The 24088-nt window shown below is 47.3% G+C and overlaps 1 protein-coding gene across 2 annotated transcripts in view; it reads right to left on the reverse strand.

Moving 5' to 3' along the window:
• Positions 1-126: 126 nt before the first annotated feature.
• Positions 127-24088, reverse strand: part of rnf19a (ring finger protein 19A, RBR E3 ubiquitin protein ligase) — a 48378-nt gene continuing 24416 nt past the window's right edge. For both annotated transcript variants that reach the window (XM_088600803.1, XM_088600805.1), the window contains exons 2-10: positions 16915-17803; positions 8302-8510; positions 6931-7075; positions 6472-6634; positions 5283-5397; positions 4516-4677; positions 3923-4136; positions 3595-3738; positions 127-2555 (exon numbers count right to left, since the gene is read on the reverse strand). In XM_088600803.1, coding sequence (XP_088456929.1) covers positions 1868-2555; positions 3595-3738; positions 3923-4136; positions 4516-4677; positions 5283-5397; positions 6472-6634; positions 6931-7075; positions 8302-8510; positions 16915-17552 — 2478 coding nt within the window. In that variant the 5' untranslated portion in view covers positions 17553-17803 and the 3' untranslated portion in view covers positions 127-1867. The remainder of the gene's footprint in view (positions 2556-3594; positions 3739-3922; positions 4137-4515; positions 4678-5282; positions 5398-6471; positions 6635-6930; positions 7076-8301; positions 8511-16914; positions 17804-24088) is intronic.

The raw sequence follows: 24088 nt of genomic DNA on the forward strand, positions 1-24088 counted from the left end.
AAACACAAAAGGACATGTTCACGAGGCTCAGAATGGAACTGAGGTGATAGTTTAAAAGCAAGGTATGGTCTTGTGAGAGACCTAAACCCTGCAAGTCACTTTCATAAAGGAAAAAATACACATGTGCATCTTTATCATTTTAATTTTTTAGATATGCATTTACACGCATATTATAAAGCAAATTAGCAAACAAATATACAAATACCTTAAGCTGGTCTGCAACAAATCAAATTATACCTGGCACTAGTGTTCAAAATAAAGAAATAGGAGGGACAAATTCTGCAGCTTGTGGCATTTTCTTCAGTCCAGAGCTATCATTGAGCAGCACCAGAATGGCAACATAACAGGAAACTGAACAATCCACTCTCAACAACCAAATCCCAATATGCTTTGAGTTGCAGTATGTTAATGAAGTACATTTTTAACAGTGCAGGTGCCTAGGCGGTTTCTGGATTGAATTATTTGCGTAGCATCTGTAAGCATGAACAAAACAACTATCCACATGTTCCTGGATCTTTTCAAGTGATCCTCCAGTAAGGTAAGGATTGTGCCATAAATACACCATGCTGTCAGTTCTACCATCACTCTGTTAACATGAATAGGATCATCTAAAGCCTGAGTGCTTTCTTTGGTAGGCAATTAAAAAGTAATGTATTCATTGTGTCTACCACAGTAGGTAACGATACCTGCAGTATGTCTCTCAACAGAGAGAGAGACATAGCCTTTTATAGACTTTGAAGACACAAAAATGGAAAACACTGAAGACAAAAAAAGCTTTTCAAAGGCACCATGAGTCAACAAAGATATAAAAGTCAATCTTATTCTGTGAGGTGGTGAATGCTTCAGCCTGAATAATTGCCTTTGAACTGAAAATCAATACATTTTTACATTACAATTCAGTGAGTTTAACACTTTGGATTCATAGAAAACCAGGCAATGCCCATCTGCAGAACTCCTGTTCCTTCTGCACTGTACTGTGACTCAAGGCTTGCACTACTATGCTTAGCGTTCGCAATCAGAAGGGCACTCCCTGGCCTTTCTAGAACCAAAAGAATTACATCCACTAACTCTACACACGAGTAGTGTAGCACCAATGCTGCCACTGTAGCTTCCCTCTCAGTTATCCACATTTGGCTAGACAGAAGCCCAAACTCACTTCATGGAGGGCTTGCTGCTTCTGTTAACCATTTTTTTTTTTCAAAAAAGGTATAAATTCAGAAAAGTAGCCTATCATTTACAGAGTCATAAGGTGAAGTAGCATTGCCTGGTCCCTATTTAGATTTGCACATATACGGTCAACTTGACAATTCTTCTGTCGTGGTGCAATGCCACTATAATGATTTTGACTGGACACAAAAGTGGCACAGTGGTTGTCTTCAATTACACATTAGAACACCGGGGGCTTCATTAGCAGTAACAAGGCAAATTGGGGGGGGGGGGGGGGAAGTGTAAAGAGGATTCGAAAAGACCATCAGCCGTTACGATTTAAATGACCAATTTATTGTTTTCGCCGTGGCAATGGGAGGCAGCGTTTTAATGCTGCCTAAATCCATCTGAGCAGCATTAGGGTAGTATAAAAAAAATCACCAGCCTGCATCTCAGGTTTAAACCTGTTGTATAATTTTGCATCACTACCGTTAAAACCCACCATTAGAACAACTTGTGTTCTGTACTACCCTGGTACCAAGATACTCATCGACTGATCTACTTTTAAAAGAAAAAAAAAACAAAGCTGGTTTAAAAAATTAAAGAAAAAAAAACAGCTCCCCTTCACCAGGTGAATTATTTTTTTTAAATACACAAAGTTAACTGTCGTTAGCTGGGTTAGTGACAAGTTTAAATACAGGAGTCTGCAGCACTTAAGGTATTAGATTTCAGTCTGAATACAAGTGTTCTTCACAGCGCTGGGCGGCTGGGGATTGTTGTTATTGGTTTCTTTTAAAGATTCCCCAGAGTTGGAGTCCATCTCAGTGGAATTCACAACATTGACATTCTCCTCTGCTATGTGGCAGAGCGGTGCGCCATCAGGACAGGGGGCAGGGGCGGGGGCAGGGGGCAAGGGGCTAGTGCCCTGGGAGGGGCAGTTCTCCAGCCGGTCGTTCTCCACCTCGGGCAGGGGACTGACCGCGGCGAAGCGCGGGTGGTAGTCGCTGGACCCGTGGCTGCAGGAGGTCTTCATGCTCTCCAGGTCGGAGCAGCTGAACTCGGAGAAGTGGCTCGAGTGCGAGTCCGCCACCGAGGGCACGCTGTCGCTCAGGGAGGGCGAGTCGAACTCGCTGGAGTTGGTGCTGCGCTGCTCCAGCAGCTGGGCGTCCATGTCCTCCCTGGTCTCGTTGATTTTGGTGCTGCCCTTCTTCCTCAGCTTGCCCTTGCACTTCTTGCCCGCGCCGGCCTCCTTGCCCCACTTGGCGGCGCTGCCCTTGCCCTCCGGCGGGCAGGCCGGGCCGCTGCGCCCGGGGTTGCCGCCGTCGTCCGCGCTGCTGCCGCCACTGTGGTGCCGCAGCTTCGCCGGCTTCGACTCGATGTCCACCTGCACCTCCAGGCTGTTCCCCTCTCTGCAGGCACACGGGGGGGAGGGGGACAACTTCAACACAAACAACAGCCTTCAGGACTTCAGCGCACTGCGAAACGAACTGGTGGTAAAGTCATTATCCCCTCTGGCCGAGGGCCAGTTCTGGAGAGGAAAACCATTCGGCAGAAAGATTTCTGCTAGGAACTCAGGGCTGGCCAGCAAATGGAAAATGTAAAGAAGATCTGTTTATTTTTAATAGCAAAGAATCATCGCAGCCCTACTAGGACAAGAAGTATCTAAGAATCTGGCTGTAGTCTATCCTCCCACAATAGCTGAACAGTAAGAATCTGGGACTTGATGAACCTTTGGCACGAGTAACCACTAGGTGGTGTGAATATTTCACTGCAGTGAACAAGCCGTTTAGAATGAATAGGGAAGATATCCACATTACTAGAATTATATTAAAATTGCCCATTAACATGTCCAAAAGTGAAGAGAACAGAGTCGGCTGTGTTTTCAATTGTACCCTGGGAACATTTGAGAGCCCAGTATGTTGTGAATGAGCTACAGGGTGAAAACATCCCCGCTGAGGAGTTAACTTTAACCCCACCTCAGTAAAACTCTTATTTCAGTACAAAGAGTGAAATGAATTAATGAATAGCAGCAATGTGATCTATGGTGGTTTAGGGAGCAAACTGAATTATAGCACTCTGAAATAAATGCAATTTCTAGAATGAAGATCCAAGTTTACCACCAAGCAGAGTTAGTAGGAATCAACGCACAAGAAAACAAAAGCACGAACTGAGATAGTCAAGGAAGCTCAGCAGCGTACTGCAGGTTCCAGTCAGCAGCCCTGCACACGGCCCCGATGGTGAAATGTTAGTCCTGGAACCATGACGTTCCCCCATTTCCTGACATTTCACTTCGGCTTTAAACAATGACTAACGTCATCTAGCTGATATAACAGGAAGGCGGTTGTGGGATTTTCCTTTAACCTGGCCCGAGTTAACAGGATGTCAATGAGCGAAACGCTCCCGAGCTCAAAAAGAGACGTGGCTTCAGACTGCCGGCTCTCCCCTCACCTGTCCAGAGGCATGTAGGAGTTGAGAATGGATCCCGCCATTGCTTTGGTACTAGCGTTGTCGCTGATTGTCCCCAGGCTAACCGTGCCCGACTCCCCGCTCAGACTGTAGCGCTCCTTCTGCACGTCGGCCTGCACCTCGAGCCTGCAAGAGTCGGCAGCGGACATCCCCGCGTCAGCCGGAAACAACAATGACCCGCGCGAGACCACAACCCGAGAGCGGCCTGCGGACCCGGCCGGGATGTTCTCGGAAGAAAGCCGCGAGTGTGCGTTAAAAGCGAGAAGGGCCCGCCCCCCCCCCCCCCCCAGAGCGGACGCGCAGGGCGCACCTGTTGAAGCAGCTGACCATGGCGCTGCCCGACAGGCTCCCGGTGATGCTGGCGCCCGCCAGGGCCATGGTGCTGGCCGTCTCACTCAGGTTGTCCCGCATGGCGCCGATCCGGTCCATGTGGCTGCCGCTCGCGCTCAGGCTGCCCGTCATGCCCCCGACGCTGCCCTCTCCGATACTGGGGTTGTTCCGGGTCTCGGCCACGGAGGTGGTGTCTGAAACGGCCAACGCCGGCAGCAGGTCAGAACCCCGTTCAGCGCCCCCCCCCCCCCCCCGCAGGATCCCTGGGCCGGAGCTCGAAAACTCCCGACGCCCACCTGGGGCACAAGCAGCAACAACACGGCTCTGTGCCAGGGGCACCCCCCCCCACCCCACCCCCCGGAAGCCCCTCTTCCTGCCTGAACTGTCTGGTGCCGTTTGCTCATCACATCACGAAGCCAACATTTCTGCAGCAACAGAAAAACATTCGGCTGACTGGCATCACGCAGGATTTTCCCTTTCCGGCCCATTCTCCGGAGAAGCCCAGACGTGAAGTTAGTCTTTACGGGCGAATCAACAACTCTTCGCGATGCGCTCCGCCGCACGCCAACTCACCGGTCGCCGCGGTCCCGCTCCCGACATTGATGTCGTTCTCGTCGTCGAACTCGATGCGCACCCCCTTGCCGTTGCCCGCCGAGACGCCGCAGCCCCCGCTCCGGCACAGGGAGATGGGCACCACGCCGTACACGTAGGCCAGCATGATGGGCACCCCGATACCTGCAAGGCAAGCGGGGGGATGTTAACCGCGGCTCCTCTCCCATAGGCGAGCGAGCACACTGGTTCAGAAGGGACGCGCCCGAGACGGGCCTTCCCAGAAACCCGAGCTCGGGCGGCTCTTCCGCCCCTTCTGGGCCGCCGAGCTCGTGAAGACGCGAGGACCAGAACGAGCTCGGCGAGGCGGGAAGGCAGGCCGGCCAGTCCCAGGTAATTTTCTGTATCTACGCTCTTTTGATTTGTAACCTGCAAACTTTGCGATTTGTTTTTCTTTTTCACGCCGATCGAGGTGACTCTCGGTGATCCGGGCTCAAACTCGCGATGCCTATATTATACATGACAAACCGCGATTCCCGACAGAACTTCTCGGGAATGCATCACCCCAGATAAACGCTTGTCCACGACGAGGAATGTGCCTTTTCAAAAGGCGAGAAATGAATGAAGAAACTGAACATGCAAGCTTGAGCGAACAAACAGTCTTTTGTTTGGGCAACCTTTTCTCCTCTGATCCAAAATGACATTGCAATTCCTACATTAAAGCAGGATAGAGGGGCTATTTATTATCCATTTATATTGTGCTGCTTTACCCATAAAAGGAAAGTGCTTACCAACAGTTACTGCTGCCACCACCGGAGAGACTATTACAGACAAAGTCACACCACCAGCAATCACCAAGTTCCTCTTGTGCTTTGAGATATCCTTTCCTTCATAGCGATTGTGAATCTGGAAAGGAAGGACATTTAAATCGCGTATTTCATTCACATCCTAAACCAGAGTTCAAATCCAGGTCTCCAGCCAGCTAGAAAAGGTTCATTCGGTAGGCTCAGGAGGAGGAAGGGGAGCACTACAGGAAGAGACAAACAAGCACAGACTTTACCGTGAGAAATAACCTACTATTGTAAAACGCTCGGGCATTGTTTTACAATCGTTTAAACATCAGGTGAGAAAAAACGATTACAGAACTTTTTACAAAGTAGTAATGAGAACAGATATAAACAAAGGACCTCTAAAGTAGTGCAATCTCTATTGCTTACTGCAGCAAAAAGTGATTGGGGGATCTCTTTTCTTTACATTGGGAGATAACCCCATGCAGACAATTGTATGGTTTATATGAATGATGGTTAGCACCAATGAGTGTGGAAAAGCCAATCAAGCTAAGCACTTCTTTCTGCTGGGAATGAATTTTAAGGTACTTCACTATTCACTTTAGCTCATATCAGAAAATCCTCCACTGCATAAGTTACTGTTGTCCCTTTTCTTCAAGTCTTTGGACGAAACTCTATAAATAATACTTAAAAATGGTTACAATGGGCAGAGGATTTCTAATGTACTCAGAAGCCACTTGTATATTGCAAAAGTGTAATAAAACTATCACAGTATTATGCACAAATAAATGCAGGGGGTTTAGTTTTTCATTCCTACATGGAATTCATTTATGCTTGCATTTACTACACTACTGGTTACAATACGACATTAGTTCTGTAACCAAGGCCTACAGTCCTTCTGCTGCCCGCTTGGGGAAAGAAAAGAAATGGATTTTCACTTCTCGAAATGAAAGCGTGTGGACTGTTTGATATTGCCAATCTTCCCTCTTAATGGCATCTAAAACCATTTGCAGGCTTGCACCCCCTCAAACAGTTTTGCAGAAGACAATTTACAAGGAAAAAAACCCCTCTGAAAGCCAGGTTTTTAGTGCACTCGCCATTTCCTTTCTCTGTGCGATGAGAGGAATGGAAGGCAAAAGCTTCTTGGCAACCCTGCGACCGCGCCCGGTAGCAGGAGGGCAGGTTAACTCACCTTTCTGCCCACGTACACGGGGATCCCGATGATCATGGCTGGGATCGCGATGCCAGCGATCAGTGCAATCCCCACGGGGGCGCCCACCAGCGTGCCCAGCTGCCACAGGATCTTCTTCTTGCGGCTCCAGGGCTTCTTGCCCCAGAAGGTGCACCCCGACGGACTGTGGGAGAGAAAGCCAGTCTTGGTGGACACGCGCCGACAGAGCACCCCGCCTGGGACCACCCACAGCCACCTTACACCCGCCTGCCCTGAAACCAGCGCCCACGCCCTGCTGCACAATTCAGGGCGAACAGCTGGGCGCCACAACCGTTCCTGTGTATTCACAAGTAACATTTAACTTATTGTTTTTTAAATTAAACAATTAGGTACATCTGTCAATTAAGCAGAGAAAGATTCCCACCCCCCCCCCTCCCCCCGAGTGGCCTGTAAACTCTCTTCCCCGGCCCGCTGGGTTACCTTAAATAGTGCAGGTCAGAGATCTCCTTCATGCAGAGCCAGCAGAACTCACAGCCGCACACCGCACACGTCATGTGATTGCAGCTTCCGTCGTTCATCTTGATGATGTACGCGGCACATCTGGGACAGGGCTTAATGTCATCGGCTGCAGAACAAGAGCCCTCCGTCAGTCTTGGAGACGGACCACCCGAAGCACAGCCAGTGAAATTCAGAAAGCTCAGTGGATCGACAGGAAAAGGTTCCTAATGTAAAGGATAACTGTGCGCTACCACCATGTGATAACTTCAAGCTGTTTGAGTACCTGAGCACCAGCCTGATCCTTTCCCATTCTGACAGCGCCAGTGTCTTCTACGCACTTTATCGAAAATTCTGTATTGTAGATTTAAAATGCAACAACACAACTTCTGAGCTCAAACATCAAGTCCAAGTTGAATTAAATAAAGACAAGAATAAAATCACTCACTGAGAGCATAACTGTGATCTACGTGACACTAAATAAAACCTCAAGCTCAATTTGTAACAATTAAGAATCACAGATGACCTAGAGTTTTTAGATGAGAGCACATGCAGGTTTGTGTCAGTCAGAGTCCGAGCTGAAATGCTCAAGTAAGCGGCTCACAGCCAGGAGGGGTTCCCTTCCTGCTGCACACGTTCACACACTGAGCTGCCCTCGTGCTCCATGGCTTCTACCTGCGCAGCTCTGGGACAACCGGCTGCAGCTGCGATCGATCGGGCGACAAAGAACTGCAGAGCAGCCCGGCTTATTTCAGGCCAGCAAGCTCCTACCATCTACACTCAGCCAAATGCGAAAAATGCACTTTCATCCATTTTTTTCCCCACAGGAGGCCCAAAGGGTTTAGAAAAAACCGCACAATCAAACAGATCCCCCCCCCCCCGACAGGAGAACAGCACCAGAGCGGGCTTAAAGGAAAGGGTATAAACTGACAGCAATGTGTTTCGGACTTCCTGATGTGGGCAACCTGGAATGTGTAAATCTGAGTTGAGTATGACCACATTTTAATAAAAAAAAACACCACCCAGAATGCAAATGGCACAAGGAACTAGCACTAAACATGGAACGCTATCGTGTTAATGTTTACAATGTTTTTAAAGGCAGTAAAGCCTTTAAAAACAAGGCCCAGCTCTTTTTATACAATTCCCAGTAACCCTGTTATAAAAGCTATGGGATAAGAATATCCCCTGACTTTCACTTTCCACAAATGGCCCACAACAAGTACTAATCTACGTCCATTCCACTCTGTCCTCTGAAGCAAGTGTGCAAGGATGCCCATCGGTTAATTCAAGGCCCCAGCAGGCAGTAGGGCAACAGTCCAGGAACGGAGCAACAGAAGAATCGTTGACAGTGCAGACCTGCGGCCCCGGACTCCTGGCTGTAGCTGAGCGAGGAGGAGCGGATGGTCCTCAGCCTCAGGCTCTGGGCTCTCTGCTGCCGGGCAGCGTCGCAGGTCTGGTTGGGGTGCCAGATCTGCTTGCAATGGTAGCAGAACTCCGTGCCGCATCCTTCACGCCCACAGGTGATCCGGGGACAGCTGGCACAGCCAAACGCAATCACTGCATATCTGGAAAGAGGAAAGATGGGCAAGACCTTCAGCAGAGCAACATTTTAAATCCCCTTCGCGGTGTCTTTCATTAAACCTCGGGGGTGCACAGATACAAGACCAGGGGTATTGATGCAACCATTACATCATAGGTTATTGGCCTTTTCTCTTGTGGCCAGTAATCCATATCTTCACTTCCTCCTCGATGTAATTGTGACCCATAAAGTATTTGGGGTATGTATGGTTTTCACCTTGGCAAAACGGAATTAGAAGAGCCGATAAAATGCAGACGACAGCAGCCGTGGCACTGTTTCTCTGCATAACCATTCAGGAGGCCCCGGCGGGGTGGATCCGAAGAGCACCAGCCCAATGCCCCAGGCTCCCACGGGGGGCAGGACTGCAGCTCCAAGCACCATCGGGGGCAAGGGCAGGAGACCCCGCAGCTGCCAGGAAAAGGAAAGTGCCCACACTCTGGATGGCATTGTCCACCGCCGGCTGAACACCCGATTGCGTTCCACCCTGCCCAGCAGGTTTGCATACATCGACTCCCTTGCCGAAACCGTTCCAGACCACTGGTACTGCAACACAATGTGACACAGCAGCGTCCCTCCGCATCGGCGCCCCCCCCCGTGTTTCATTTCAAAACGGAGGTCGGCCTGACCAGTCCGTCACGTGAATCATCCCAAGGTTTTACCTACAGGCTGACCTTGTGTGGTCAAGTCGGCACATGCTGGAAGCGCAGCTCAGGTGGTGCACTATTCAATGTGAAAAAGAAAGGTCACAGCTGACTCCAGCAGCAGCAGTGGAAATGACCCTAATGGTAAGCTCATTGTGCACATCACCTTGCCAGCTGGAGGGTTTCACCAACGCAATAAAGTGCGAGTGTACAGGACCTAGTATGTAACAGCTGAGCTCACACATCCTCTCTGAACAGAGGAGTCTTGAGCGGGACCTCCGACCTCTGTGGGCTCATCTTCACCATTGAAGGGTGGGGACGGAAAATAAGGGGGCTGTGAAATTAGGAGAAAAGAGAGGGGACAGCAAGTCTGACAGAGAAGGAAAGAGGGTACAAAGAGAAATAAAAGGACCAAAGACAGGACTGATTACTCAGGTTTGGGATGTTCAATAAAAAAAAATGCGGGACAAGTTCACACAAAAGTCTTGTCATTAGATGAGAGGAAAACCTAACCCGGCAATGACTTCACTCCGAGCTCATTCTGCACGATTTCAAGCCTCAAGATGAAGGATATCGTTTTCAGCCTGGCAAAACGCATTTAATGAGGCCAGCTGATAAAATGCAGACCCTTATCTGCATAATTATTCACATGCCAGACAGCTGTGTGGAACATTTCTATTGTGGTGCGAATAAAGGCAACTGGAATGAAGAGCCCACGGGCAGAAGCAATCTGCATCTCAAAGTACATTAATTTCACCCCTTGACTAATACAAGTAAAACTCCCCTGCCAAAAATCCTGAGACAATTAGAACTAAAGTATTGCTCAAAATACAAACACAGTTATTGAAGGCTATCACAGAGGTTGAGATTTGAGTGTATTCACATGTAAATTAATGCAACAGCAGGTAAGATCTCCAACATCATGAGGTGGAGGTAACTGCCAGCATATTGTTCCTACTCAGTTAAACCTTATATGATCATTAGGATTACCTAACGATACCCGTCTTACCCATCTTAGAAATCCTAAACTGTAATACCAACCTTAGCACTGTTGTAAGAATCAGAACCAACAGAAAATAGACTTGGTCCTGTCTGTTATTTTAATTGCTCCAAATACACCTGCAGAGGAATACATCCAGGAATGGTACTACTGTTAAAGGCAAGAAGCCATGAAAACCAGTGTGCAAGTTCTGTGCAACAAGCTGTGGCATGATCTGTACGTTTACCGTACAGCGCAACCAGGATGCGCGATAATCGATTTCCTGCTTTGCTTTTGTGCAGTCCTGTTGCAATCCCGCCTGTTTTTCTTAATATTCCCAAGAGCCGCAGCCCATCCCTTTCTGGCAGATATAACTATAACCTTCCTCTGACGCCAAACTGGAGAAGGGAGATGGTTAATCTTCTCGAACTCCAGCTGAATGTAACGGTGCGCAGCCAAAGTTTTCTTCTGTAGACAGTAATTTAAAAATTCCTTTCTGCATCAAGTGGGTTTTTAATTGTGCTCTGTGGTAAAAATAGCAATAATACCGTTCCCGATACCCCAATGAAGTCCACTTAAGTTGCTCGTAAGTAAGAAATAGTGCTCCTGGGAACACACACACATCCGGGATTCAAGGGGAATTATTTCCTCTATAACCAATGACATCCCACACTAAGTAGAGCATAAGCGCATGGGGTGGAGGGGAGGGGAGGACAACATTTATGGAGTAAGGTCTAGGTTTCACAGGTTTAAAGGCAAAGTTTGTATTAGTACAGTAGTCGAGCTGGGTGGGCGAGGGCTAATTGCTACAGTCAGGAGAAATGTAATCTCTGCTATGTGGAGAGTCAGCGCACCCAGCCTAGGGGTGTGTCAAAAGCCCATGTTTGATTGAGCCCTGGACTCGCAGGGGCTGTGAAAGTATCCAGTAGAGAGACTGGGAAAATAAGGTCTTAAATCATACAGCAGCAACCAACCTAGTTATACGAGTATCATCCTTTAATCTACAGGTAAGATGGGGCAGCAGTGCGGAGTAGTGGTTAGCGATCTAGACCCATAACAGGAAGGTTGTGGGTTCAAATCCCATGTGACACCTGGTAAAATACCCAGCTGAATAAACAGATGCAAATGGGAACCACTTCAGATAAAAGAATAGGCTGAATAAATACATTTAAGATCAGACACTGCAGAGACGTAACCCGAGGCATCTACAGAGAAATTCCTGAACTCGAAGCCTCTGGAACTCCTGGTGGTCTTTTATCTCAAAGATGCCACTGAGGATGCTGCACAGCGCGGACTGTACTGTGGGTTTCTCTCATCTCATGACACAGTAGAGGTAGAGAGAAAAGGTTTCCACTGGCAGTGACAGTATGCCCTTTGAAAAACATTAGATAAAGAGTGACTGGTCCGACTTCCTGGCTACAGAGACTTCTCTCATTCAAGTACTGTACCTTAGCCCCTCCTTCCAAAAACCACACAGAGCACTAATGTGAGAGTCGTGATGACATTACTTCCATCCTTCAGCATGTGGCGGTCTGCTAGAAACCTTGACGAGAACACGGCGTATTTCTGGATCCGGCCACTCGACTGATTTCTGGTGCTTTCAGCAGATGACCATTAAGGGGTTAACCGCTTAAAGGAGTTCACTCGTCTGCCGTCTTGAACGGACGACTCCCGAACCCCGCTCCAACGACCCGTGTCACACAGTGCAGGAGCCATGCAAAGGTTTGTATTTTCTGTGACCCGTAGATTCCCGGCTGCTCCCCACAAAGGATCAAAAACAAGCAGCTCCGGAGCTGCGAAGACATCTCCCAGCTGCACAGCCAAGCCCATTGTTTCCAGAGGAAAATGTGGAGCAGATGTGTTCCCCCCTGACTCAATGAACTAATAGTTTCCATTTACAGGTATGCCTAATACAGAAATGAGCCAGGAAAGAAAAAGGAGCGCCTGGAGAGGAAACTGGGGTGGAACAACAATCGGGGTGAACCTTTTTCATTTCCTTCAGCTGGAAGAAAAAGCTCATTCATCTGAAGAGAACGGCCCCTACCCGCTGCATGGAAAAGAAAAAATGAAATGCGACTCGAGTTTCTTTGGCTCTGAATTCCTGTTCTTATGCTCCCCTACTTCAAAATACAAGAGTCCCCCTCCTTAAAGCCCAAGAATGTCCTGAGTCTAACTTGGTAGGGATTTATTTTGTGTTGCAGTGCAGGAAGACAAAATAGCTTTAATACCCAACTATATTTTCTAACCACTTCAATGCAAGGTCAGGGGGAGCAGGAGCCTATCCTGGCAAACAACGGGCACGAGGCAGGGTACACAGCCAGGTGGGGCTGCACATTGGTGGTGGTGGTGGTGGTGGAGGGGATCCCCGTTACCTGTAAAGTGCTTTGAGTGGTGTGTCCAGAAAACGCTATAGAAGTGTAAGGAATTGTTACACGCCGGACAGTCCTTCACAGGGCAGGCAAACACACCCTCACACAAGGGCCAGGTTTAAACTGCTTCCACGTGAAAGATCACTACTGGCGCCTGCATAAACACATGCACTTAATTGCAAAGAGAAGAAGAGGTTTTTATTCCAAAACGTGGAAATAAAGCCTCAGAATGTGAACCACACATCCTCACATCCCATTTCAAGTGACAGGCTAGCGACGGAGAGAGAACAGAACACTGCACGAACATGAACCAAGTGTACACATGTAAAACACGGTCAGAACTTGTTTAAGTTAATATGCAATAGTTTCCAATCCCAAACCTAGATGACGGAGATGTTCTCAAACAACGCGGATGAACTACAGATCAACAGAAGGTTACCATTAGTTTTGCGTGTATACCTGATGACAGCCCTGTAAGAATCAAGAACTGTACGATGGGAACCTGAATCAATATCCGGTTTCAAGTTTCTGCCTTTCACAGTTTATCACCTGAAACAGCCATCCTGCCAAAAGTCTATATAACATACACTAGAATCCTCACTGGAAGAGCCATCACTTGTTTCAATTGGAACAGAATTGCTGGTAAATACCCATGCATTCTTGGTAAGCACATTTCAAAGGCATTTTTCAGGACCTCTCTTTAAAGGGTCAATGTGCTGTGCAGCAAACTCCACCTGAAAAAAGGAAGTGCGCAGTACAAGCATGACATTGTGCTCTGAACAGAAAGATCTATGCCCTCACTTCTGGGTCTAAGGCTCAGAGGGTCACTGTCGCACAGCCTCAGCTAAGGCTGGAGAGAAAGGCTCTGTATTCCCAAGAGCGGCACACGCGATTGGGAAAGCATGGGTGGCAGGGGCCCAGGCCGTGTTGCACACAGCAGGAAGCTCAGACCGCTCCGCGAGAGAAGCGGCAACGTCGCGCTGAAGCGGGCCCGCTGGGCCGTGGCCAGAAAAGAGCGAAAAATCTGAACCGTAAAAAAGATTTCCCCCTCCTTCTGCTAAGGTTGTCAGACCCGCTTACCAAAAAAAGAATGAGGAACATCTGAGGACAAAAAGCCACTTCAAACACCAAGAAACCCTGATCATTTAGCACAGAACACCACAGGCATGAACTACATATACTCTTGAGAAAGTTCTGTCAATGCAGCCCCTTTCAAGAGCATTCAACCCTTTCTGATCATGTCCCATTCTGCATATACTTTGAATCAAGATCTGAACGCTCTACCCAGACACTTCTGGGAGAAGCTCAATGCCAATACACACTGCAAAGGCAGCTGGGAGAGAGGGAGGCAGCAGAGAGGCTCCTAGCTGCCACTGGGAGCGGAAGAGGATGGAGCACAGTTAGCAGCAGCAGTCTGATCAGTTACTCTTTCCTCATTTCACCACAACAGCAACCACGGTGCACGACTGGGAGGCTGCAGAACCCCTGCAGGAGTGGGAAACATGAGCTGCACACCTGGACCTCCAGCACTGTGCTTCCCAACCCAATCACAGTGTAAGAACAGGCAATGAGCCTGATAACACTATCTCAGACGTCCATCGGCATGAATGCAGTGATAACCCTCATTAACTAATTGCTTTCATATAGCATTCTGCATCCCAAAGGATCCCAAAACCTTTTCCATAAAGGAAGGGATGCACTATTTCCCACTTCCACAGCAGAGCCCTCACTATTCAACAGATAAGTAAAGGAAGTGGAAAAAACCACAGAGTCATTGAATCCTTAAGGATCAAAGAGACAGAAAATTGAATGAATGCCTCATCACGAGGGTGGTTTTGCTTTAGAGGTCCCCCACCTCGGCACAGATCAGGCCCAGTCTTGCTCAGATTCTGAGCTCTGACGAGATCAGGCTAAGGCGCCACCACAACTGGTTGCTCTTAACTACTGTACAAAGAGGGGGAAACGATCACAGTTTCTGCGACATAAATGAATAGGTACAGTGTAACAAAAGGCTGGTACAGCAAATTACTTAAAATCTTTATTTACCACGTCTACACAAACCGCATCCGGTGCCTTGAGATCATGCAGCCGGTCTAATAGAGGGTTCAACATGTGCTAGACTCCGCTCTCTGTTCCACAAGGAGCTGTACCGCCTGGATTCTACAGCATAGTCTGATGAGCAGTTATTGCCAGTTTCATAATAGGTTTTGTAAAAAAAAAAAAAAAGCACTGCTAAAAAGGAACCGTAACATATCCACTTTAACTGAAAAATTCTGAACAGAAAAGGCCAGCGTTAATCTTTGAGGTCTGCCCTCAGCAGGCCATAGTCGGAAACGATCATCTTCAGAGCATGCGTAGTTTGCTCCTCTCCCGTGTAAAAGGACATTGCAAAAGAGAAACTGCTTTGCTGCGGTGCTTTAAGATATTGCTGCAGACAGATTCCATCAGCTCCAAGGTAATAAGTGCCCTTAGCGGACAGCGTTTTACCGACGCAGTACACACTTCCTAACTAAAATCCCCGCCCCTGAACAAGCACGAGCCGAGGTCTTCCGACAGCTTCCTTTAACGGAGGAGACTGGTAGCGAGTGCTCCCCCAGGAGAGCCCTGGTTCAGCCCCGCCCCCCAGGTCAGACTGCTGGTCTTTCCCACCACGATGAACCGTGTGCACGGCTGATGTCTTCTCCTGGCTGCTACGGCAGATTGCCCAGAAACCGGTGCAGAGGGGGCACATAGTGCACAGCTTTGCATGCAGACAGACTGCTCTTTCCAAACCACAGCAAGAAGAGCTGTGGGAATTTGAGACTGAGCCGTGGACACATGGCCGAACAGCAGAGCATTCTTTCTTACGAAGAGTGCGGAGGAGTAGTAGGCTATGTTGGGATTAACAGTGAAACAGCTGAACGGTTCTGTTTGGCTTCGCAACATAACCCATGCTTTCACTCTCTGCTGCAAATGAACTGCATTGCAAAACTGGTGTTGCTCATGTGAAGTTCCTACAAAGTTGCTTTAAAATACACATTTTACACTGCTACAGTCAGACGTGAATTCTCATGATTCACCAACACGTCAGCTTTAAGTCTACATAACCATACTGCAGCCTGAAATTCTAAGAAGTTACTAGTGTCTATAGATAACATCAGACATTAGTTGCTCATAATTCAGAAGATTCTAATCGACAACTCAAGCAGTGGACAAAATCGGCTTATATTTGCACCTTAATTCATGCTATTAATTAATAGGATTATTCCATGCTAAAAAGAGAAGAAAACATGTTTCAGCCGTGGAGCCTTCTTCAGGTGTGAGCATCTTCATCTGAAGAAGGCTCCACGGCCTAAACGTTACGTTTTCTTTCTTCTCTTTTCGGCATGGAACAAACCTATTACTTGTTCCTTTGCAGGCTACGCATGCTGACACAGGTACCAACCTGAACTATTAATCTTTTTGTTGGATGTCCTTAATATCGTTAACCTATTATCAGCGAGTTGAACAACAGATTTGTTCAGATGGAGGAGTGACATGGCCACAGAATACAGGGGATGCCAATCTACAGAGCACTTCAACCTGGCATTATCGTACCATCACGCCAGAGCTCCTTACTGCAAAACGGGCCAGAGAAAAATTCATCCCGGACAAACCCTTCGTAAATGTTGTTTGATAAGCAGCAGTGAAACTTTACTATTGTGTAGCAGCCCATGTGACAATTCTTCTTTTAACGTACAATGGCAGACTTTCCATCAGCAAATATTTTGCGTTCACTGTGGTGGCTGTGAAAATGCAGAGGCACCCCACAGGCATGAAGTGACATTGTGCATTTCGCTTGCATGCATCTTAAATTAACACCATTTGTAAAGATAATAATGATGCAAATACTAAAACTGAAAAAGCTGCCCGCCAATCATTTAAGTTTTTTTTTTTACACAAGTGATCTTAATTCACGATGCATTTTCCCCACCTGCTCTAACCAACATTACCAGCAGAGCCCAATCAAGAGGTGTTGCCAGATGTGTTAAGTGTATATAAAGCCTTGACAGTACATCTGCTGTCTCCTTCAAAGACCAACAAGTTATAAATATGACACCAAATTGGGGGGGGGGAGATGGATTGACATTCCAATCAACGAGGAAGTTCAGAGATCAAAAACCTGGTGGGGGTACAGCCCAGTGCGTACCTGGAGGGGTTTAAAGGATGAGTACACCATGTACAAACATCCAGACAAGGTTAAAGAGGCCAGAGTGTTTGTGCACTCCGGGTCACTGCCCCTTCGGTGATAAAAAGGAATCACGCGGTCTGTTTCAACGGCGCGCGGTTCATGAGGCCAAAACCCACCGGAAAGACAAATCCCACACAGGCCACGGCGGAGAGCCCCCCCGCCCCCCCCCTGCGAGCGGCGCGGGCTCTTACCCGCAGTCGGGGGCGGGGCACCAGCGGCAGTCCGGGTCGGCCACCAGCCAGCGGCGCAGCATGAACTCCTCGTACTTCTCCATGAGCGCGCGGTCGCCCAGGATCATGCGGATGTCGTGGGGGTTGAAGCGCTCGGAGCACTCGGGGCAGCTGATGTTGACGCGGCTCTCGGAGATCTCGATGCGCAGGTACTGGCGCAGGCAGTCGGCGCAGGAGCGGTGGTGGCAGGTCATGATCTCCGGGAAGCGGTCCCGGGAGTGTCTGAGAAGGCACAGCGGGCACTCCAGCAGCTCCCCGCCCGCCTTGACGGAGGCGGCGGCGGCAGAGGAGGAGGAGGAGGAGGAGGAGGAGGAAGAGGAGGAGGCTGCCGAGGAGGTGGAGGCCACCCCCGCCACGGAGAAGGCGGAGTTCTTGTCGTTGCACATCTCCGAGTGGATGCTCTCGATGCTGGCGATGCCCTCCACCCCCCCGTTCAGCTCCCGCGACTTGCGCTTGGGGTCCTTCCTGCGCCGGAAGAGAGACCCCAAAGACAGGCGGCGCTTCTTGGGCGCCTTCTTGACGGAGGGCAGGCTGATGGAGGAGGCAGCGGACTGCAGGTCCCGGTCGGAGCCCATCTGCTGGTGCTTCTGCAGGCTCATGTCTCCGGTGCGGGCCAGGCGTCCCTCCTCGTGGGTCACATCCACGGGGTCCTGAACGGGAAGGCAGGGAGGGGTCCGAAGGGGAGCTGGGGAAGGGGGGTTGGGGGTGGGGGGGGACAGGGTTTCCAGAACACAATCGCAGGAGCTTAAGACATGTTGACCTCTGCCGGCATGTCGATCACCTCGCCCTGCCTTGCCTGCTTCCCAGGTGCGCTTCGTCCAGAGGGCAGTCACAGGAAGCTCCGGGGTGCCTGCGAACGGGAGAGAAGACCACTGGTAAGACAAGGAAGGAACACAGAGACGCTGTGCTGAAATGTGGCAGGACTGATCAACTATAAGGATGTTGCACTCATATTTATACCGTTTATGAGCTGCACGAAAGCTGACAGGTTCTTACACGCATAAAACAGTACATGCCCTTCTTCTGCATCCTGCTTCATATATATTTTCAAAGATCATGAGCTGCTTCATGCACGCTTTTAATTAAAAATCTAAAACTTCAGAGCAGCGCAGCAGACAAGTCTAAGCAATGGATGACAGTGACAACCGTTTGCTTGGACAGTGCAGATGCAAGCCGGATTTTAAGCACGGCTTTTATGGAATAGTTTGCAAGAGCCCTGGAGCCTACACAGCAACCAAAGTTAAATAATGAGGCACCATTAAGTCATTCCTCCGAATGCTCCTCTTAAGGGCTCTGCCCATTCCATAATTATGCAAGCCGGAAGCTGACGACAAATTTTATGAATCCAACATTTTACTAGAAAGGAGAAGAGAAACTGTTTCCCCTTTAAAGGTAAAACGGTTATAAAAATACTGAGCATCTATTCTATTGCAAAGGTTTTATGGAGTGTTACATTAAAATTAATTTGCTCAAATTGCAATATATAACTCAGATGAAAAAGTAAGAGCTGCAATGATTCAAAGACCCTCTACAATGCAGGCTGACCTCTACATCAGCTAATACCTGATGATACGAACTTATGATTAAAGTTACCCCGAGTCTCATCAGATGCTTTCAATTGATGAACCCCACAATAGGGCATTCCAAAGTCAGGAAAGCAATCTGATGTCCTTAACCTACTGAGGTGCCTGAAAAGATGCCACCCAGCGGAAGGCCTACAAGACTAACAATTGTGGCCTCTGTGTACCCACATTTAACTACATAGAGTTCATTTCAACAATTTCATGATCACAAGACTCGGAGGCACCGCAGTGGAGTTCTTTGTGAAGTTTAAAATTGGACCCACAACTCAACCCGTGCATAGCCTTATCGCAATTCCATCTTAAATTTCTCCTCTTGTGCACCCTGAAGCACAGCCTTCGAATCTCAACACTGCAGTTCCAGCAAAACCCAGCAAGGAGCTGCGGCCCATCAGTGACCCAGCTTTAGCACTAAGACAGAGCGCCCGAGCCTCATGAGAGACAGCGACACACAGGCACAATTAAATCTAATTCAAAAACACACTGCCTGCGAAATCCAGTGAACAAAAAACGTGATACGACAAGTTTAAAAAGGAAAAATGACACGTACGACCAGCACTATGCTGCTCCGTCATCAGCAGAGGGAGCATTGAATCATTACCTGAAGGCGTTATCCCCAGCCTTGTGGTTTTTTTCTATTAAATCCCACAGCTAGAAACTGACAGCAGGAGTGCCAGTGTTTGTGCATTTGCTTGGCAACAGAGAACTTGTAATGGAACTAACAAGCTCTTAGGTGTTTTTGTTGCAGGGCTAGTAACATATTATATTTTGCACGTGGTCTGCCAGGAAACCTGAATTTTGGTCACCTCTAATGCCCCCCGAACATTCAACAGCATTACCACAAGTACAGGAGCCACTAGCATTCAAGCAAGCTCCCCACATTGACGACTGTGTAACTCCAGTGTGGAAATCACCCGTCTCACCCCGTCACGACTAAAAATAAAACATAGCACAAAAAAGGCCCACGAAGGGAGGACTTCCATGACAATTCCTTGGAATCCGATTTTCCTAGTTTTGGTGGGGCTCGGTCACCGCAAGTCCCAGCAGCCACAGATGGAATACCGTCAGCAAACAACAAGCTGGGAGATGAGCCACTACCTCTGGTGCCGATTCCGAGTCCTCCTTATAAAAGATACCAGTGAAAAAGTACTCAAAAGCTTCACAGCCTAAAACATTTGTGAAATCTGCTTGAGGGGGAGAATAATCTCTACCAGATGCCAAAAAAACAGACACAAAGCCAAGCACAGTTCAATGGGTGCGCATCGATACTGAGGACTCTTCTGCCAAAGATGAGTTCATCAATGGCTTGCGCCATCATCAGCCCCCATGTGACTTGCGGTCACCCACAGGAAAGGGAGGAGAGAAACAAAGCAGAAAGCTTGAGGTCATCTGATAAACGTACTGTTCGACATCTTTTCACGTGTAAAGCCGGCTGAAGTTTTACAACCTTTGAGCCATCGACCGCTGACTGGGAACACCCACCAAAATGAAACAAGGGCAAAGCTCGCGGAAAAAAAAAAGGTATTCAATTACATCTGCTCAAATATGATCTAATAAGCTAAATAACCAGATTAGTTATGGCATAGAGAGGAACCAGCATGTTTGACAACCTTTAGCAATCTGGCAGCAATGCATTTTCTCCCATGATTTTGTGCTACAAATAAACTGATGACTCACACTGGAAAAGTACACTTATTCCTGGGACAGTCTAGAGGCTGAAAATTACAATTTGTATAGGCTAATAAGCTGTGTAATGTGCAATAAGCTTAATGTATAAGTTATTAGGACTGAAATGTACGTTAATAATGCATTTAGAGACATCTGAAAAACTCAGCTTTTGTCAACCATGCAATTGATCAGTAGGGGTTTGGCTCTTATCAAACTACTAGAAACATTAAAACACTTTTAGAAACGGAATTTGAAAACCATATAAGGTGCCTTTATATTTGTTTTTAAATTCCAAGACTTTGCCAGATTCACCCCCCTTCTAATCATTTTTTGATTAAATAATTTACTCAAACTTTAAGTACTTTAAACTGTAATTAACACTTACATATGAAGGAGGGAGAAAAGCAAAACATACAACACTTCCATTCCATCAACGATTCCTAACAAACAACGGTCACCAGTTATTTTGTGCAAAGTCGGGACTTTGGGCCACTCAAAGACATTCACTCTCCTTGTCAAACCATTCCAGTGTGGCTGCGGCACCATGCTTGGGGTCATTACTCTGCTAGAAAGCGACTTACAAAAGTTCTCTTCTTGTGCTATACCAATGCAAGCAAGTCGGCCATTGGCAGGGATCCACTTCACCCACCACTGATGCGAAGAATGCACCTGGGTGTAGTACACCTGCAGGCTCACTGCACAGCTGATTGGTAGGAGAAGAGGAACTGTCGAGTCGAGCTGAATGAAAGGAGAACTTGAGGGACGTCAGATTGTTCACACACTTCCATCCTCATTAAATTTTACAGCTACATCTTGAGTCATTTATTCTGCTTCAAATAAATCAGTACCATAATTAGAACTTGTCTAAACACCAGAAGAGACCAGAATCTAACATAGCTGCAAGACCAAAGAGGACTGTGCCTTCGGAGGTCTTCACCATCTGGCCTCCTTTCTGCTGCTTCACACATCCCCATGCTAAGCCCCTGTGATCCCAGCTGTCTATACTTAGGAATTTCACACCTGAGAGGATGGCACAAGATCCTGTGGATAAGACAGCAAAGCAGTCATACTAATTAAATTAACTCGCTCAGCTGATGAGGTCATAAATCTATTCATAAAGCTCAATTGTAGGGGATAAAAGTGGCTTTTGTACCTGATTCCAAACACTGAGTATCCAGGACAAATGACATATGCTGAGTGTCACCAGTACCTGAGATTATTGTGATACAAATGCTCTAATCCCATTTAAAATGTTTGCAATGCAAAACTGTAAAAAGTCAGAGGAATCAAGGGGGAAGCTTCAGGAAATCTTCCAGGAGGAATTTACTATATATACACATAAGCAAAGTCCTTTGTCAGCCCTACCCCATTCCCATCTAAAAATTTGAGAGGAGGTTAGAGAGTCCACTACATCCCATTAAGCCAGATGTGGCAGCTTATGCAGAAGAGGTTCACATGAATGCAAAGGGGACTGGGAAGGTACCACCTTCACAAACTGAGAAGGGCCAGACCAGCCAGTCAAACTGAGCACAGAGTGACCTTCTGTGTATTTATTCTAAGGGATGAAACAGAATAAAGGTCAAGCACAAAAGGGAAGAAAGTCAGAAGTTAATGACATTTAGCCAAATTCTTACAGGCCATATTAAGATTCAATAATCTGGGTGCGAATCTTTGACGTGCATCTCTGAACTCTAGAATTAATTGCACACTCTGCAGTGGCGAAAAACTGCTCAATCCAGTAACTAGGTACATTAATTGTGTAGTTGATTCAGGCTGGCTTGTTTCAGTGCATCAGCAATCACGATTAGTAAATACTGGAAATAAGGGGCTAGTGTCCGTGGCTCATCAATGTCTAAGGTAATTTGTAGTTTTCTGCCTTAAAAATAACGTGAAAGTAACTCAACAAAATGTAATTTACAGCCTAGATGATAAAACAGCAAAAGAATTTCACAAGCTTAACACAGCACTGGAATCATGTGCCGGGTTGATAAGTCGGTAGTGGAGCACCCCTCCGGGTGGGGAGGCACTGAAGGGGGAATGTCGACTGCACCTCGGTGGGCAGAGGCGTGCGAGAGCAGGGGTTTTCCCGCGGCGCCCCCCAGGGAGACCACTCCTCGCTGCGGAAACCATGCGGCTGACAGGGGGCTGCGTTTTTTCCCCATGGACTCACACGTTTAGGAGGGAGTCAATATTGACTTCGGGGGAGGCCTGAACAGCCGCACTCGCACCAGAACGGCAAAGTATGAAGTCACATGAAGTCACACAAGAAACAGTACTTAATGATAAAGCTCTGCAATAAACTAACACTGAACAGAAGTCTAAGAACGACAGGACTAGCAAAATGTTATGACCAATTCAAAGCAAAGTAAGACACCATAAGCAAAAACATTAAAGTGAAGCGTATCTTGGCAATGAACCATGGGAGAAAGTAGAACTAACGACCACTCAGACACTTCATTTTTCATTCCAAGAAGCCTTGCTTTACTTGGAAAACACAGGTGTTACCTGTCACCATTTTCACCATGTACTCCACAGAGCTGTACAGTGTACACAGTCAGTCTACTCTCAAGGGCTCTATCCTGTGCAAACCATTCTAAGGAGTTTTGGGAAGACGAGACCCTGGTCCTGCTTCAGTTACATTTAAGATTGTGGAGAATCCTTATATCTTTCCAAGTGCCTGGCGTTTACTCAATCCTGTTCGGAAAAGCCAGGAGAGCAGACATCTCACCAAGCTGCCAGGGAAAAGGATATTCTACTGAACAGAACAGGACTAATCTCGAACAAGTCAAACACCAAGGTAGAAAAAAAAAGGACCCAGTAAGTCCAATTAGTGCATTCATATTACATGGGCTTGATCCCAAGAGCCCGCTTCAGTTGCATCATGCATGATCTTGGGCCTCGAGGGTAAGCTGAAACTACACTGTTTCCGACACTTATATTGCACTCGTATAGCATTTTTCTTATGCAGCTGGAACTCCAAACTGCTTCCATCCCCAAACTATATTCTGTCCCGCTACCTACTCTTTAACTTCGATGCCATTTTGTCCTCATCACACCAACATGCATACCGAAAACTGTGCAATGCAATAACTTTCAACCACTAGATGACACCTGACACCTCTTAAGTCACAGAATCATATTTGATTTCATTACCTCAAGGTCATGGGCCTATCAGCAGCCCCAGAATTACCCTATAACATCTAACTGCTGGGACAAAATATTGGGATAATTCATGAAAAAGTGAAGTATGTACATAGCACTAGGTACCTCACATACAGAAGTTAACATACTCGAAGTGTAAAATAAAAACCTGCCCAGTTTGCTGTGGGTGGATGATGTACTGCGCACACTGTAACGTCGGCTATAAAGGCCACACAACAGGAGCTGTAGACGGATTTGGAGGCATAAAAACATTTACACATGCTCCTAGCGTAGATCTGCTTTACGTGAAAAATCAGGTTAAACATCATCATATCATATTTGATCCCTATGCTGTACATGCACAGCACTGAAGAAAAGTCGTAACGGTAACCAAGACAGCGTTTAAGTCCCAACTTGGTTCTCAGACATTTGAAGGACAACTTTTGAAAAAAACTGAAAGGGATAAAGGATATTGAGATAACTCCAGAAATATAAAAGTAATTTGCACTGCAATCCAGGCAAACTGCTTAAAACCTAGGCCCAGTAACAGCTTTAAAATCTCTACTGAAAGAATACACTGCATACTCATTCATATTCTCAGTGGAAGACCTCTGACTTAATATAAATTGGGAAACGCTGAGACTGAAGAAGGTTAGATGACATTTACATTTTCTATATGCTGTGGGGACGCAATACAAAAGGCAAACAATGGCAGGGTGGAGGCACAGAATTTAAACCAAGGGATG

This window comes from Lepisosteus platostomus, chromosome 12 (assembly GCF_059453375.1).
Source record: "Lepisosteus platostomus isolate fLepPlt1 chromosome 12, fLepPlt1.hap1, whole genome shotgun sequence".
Taxonomy (NCBI): Eukaryota; Metazoa; Chordata; class Actinopteri; order Semionotiformes; family Lepisosteidae; genus Lepisosteus; species Lepisosteus platostomus.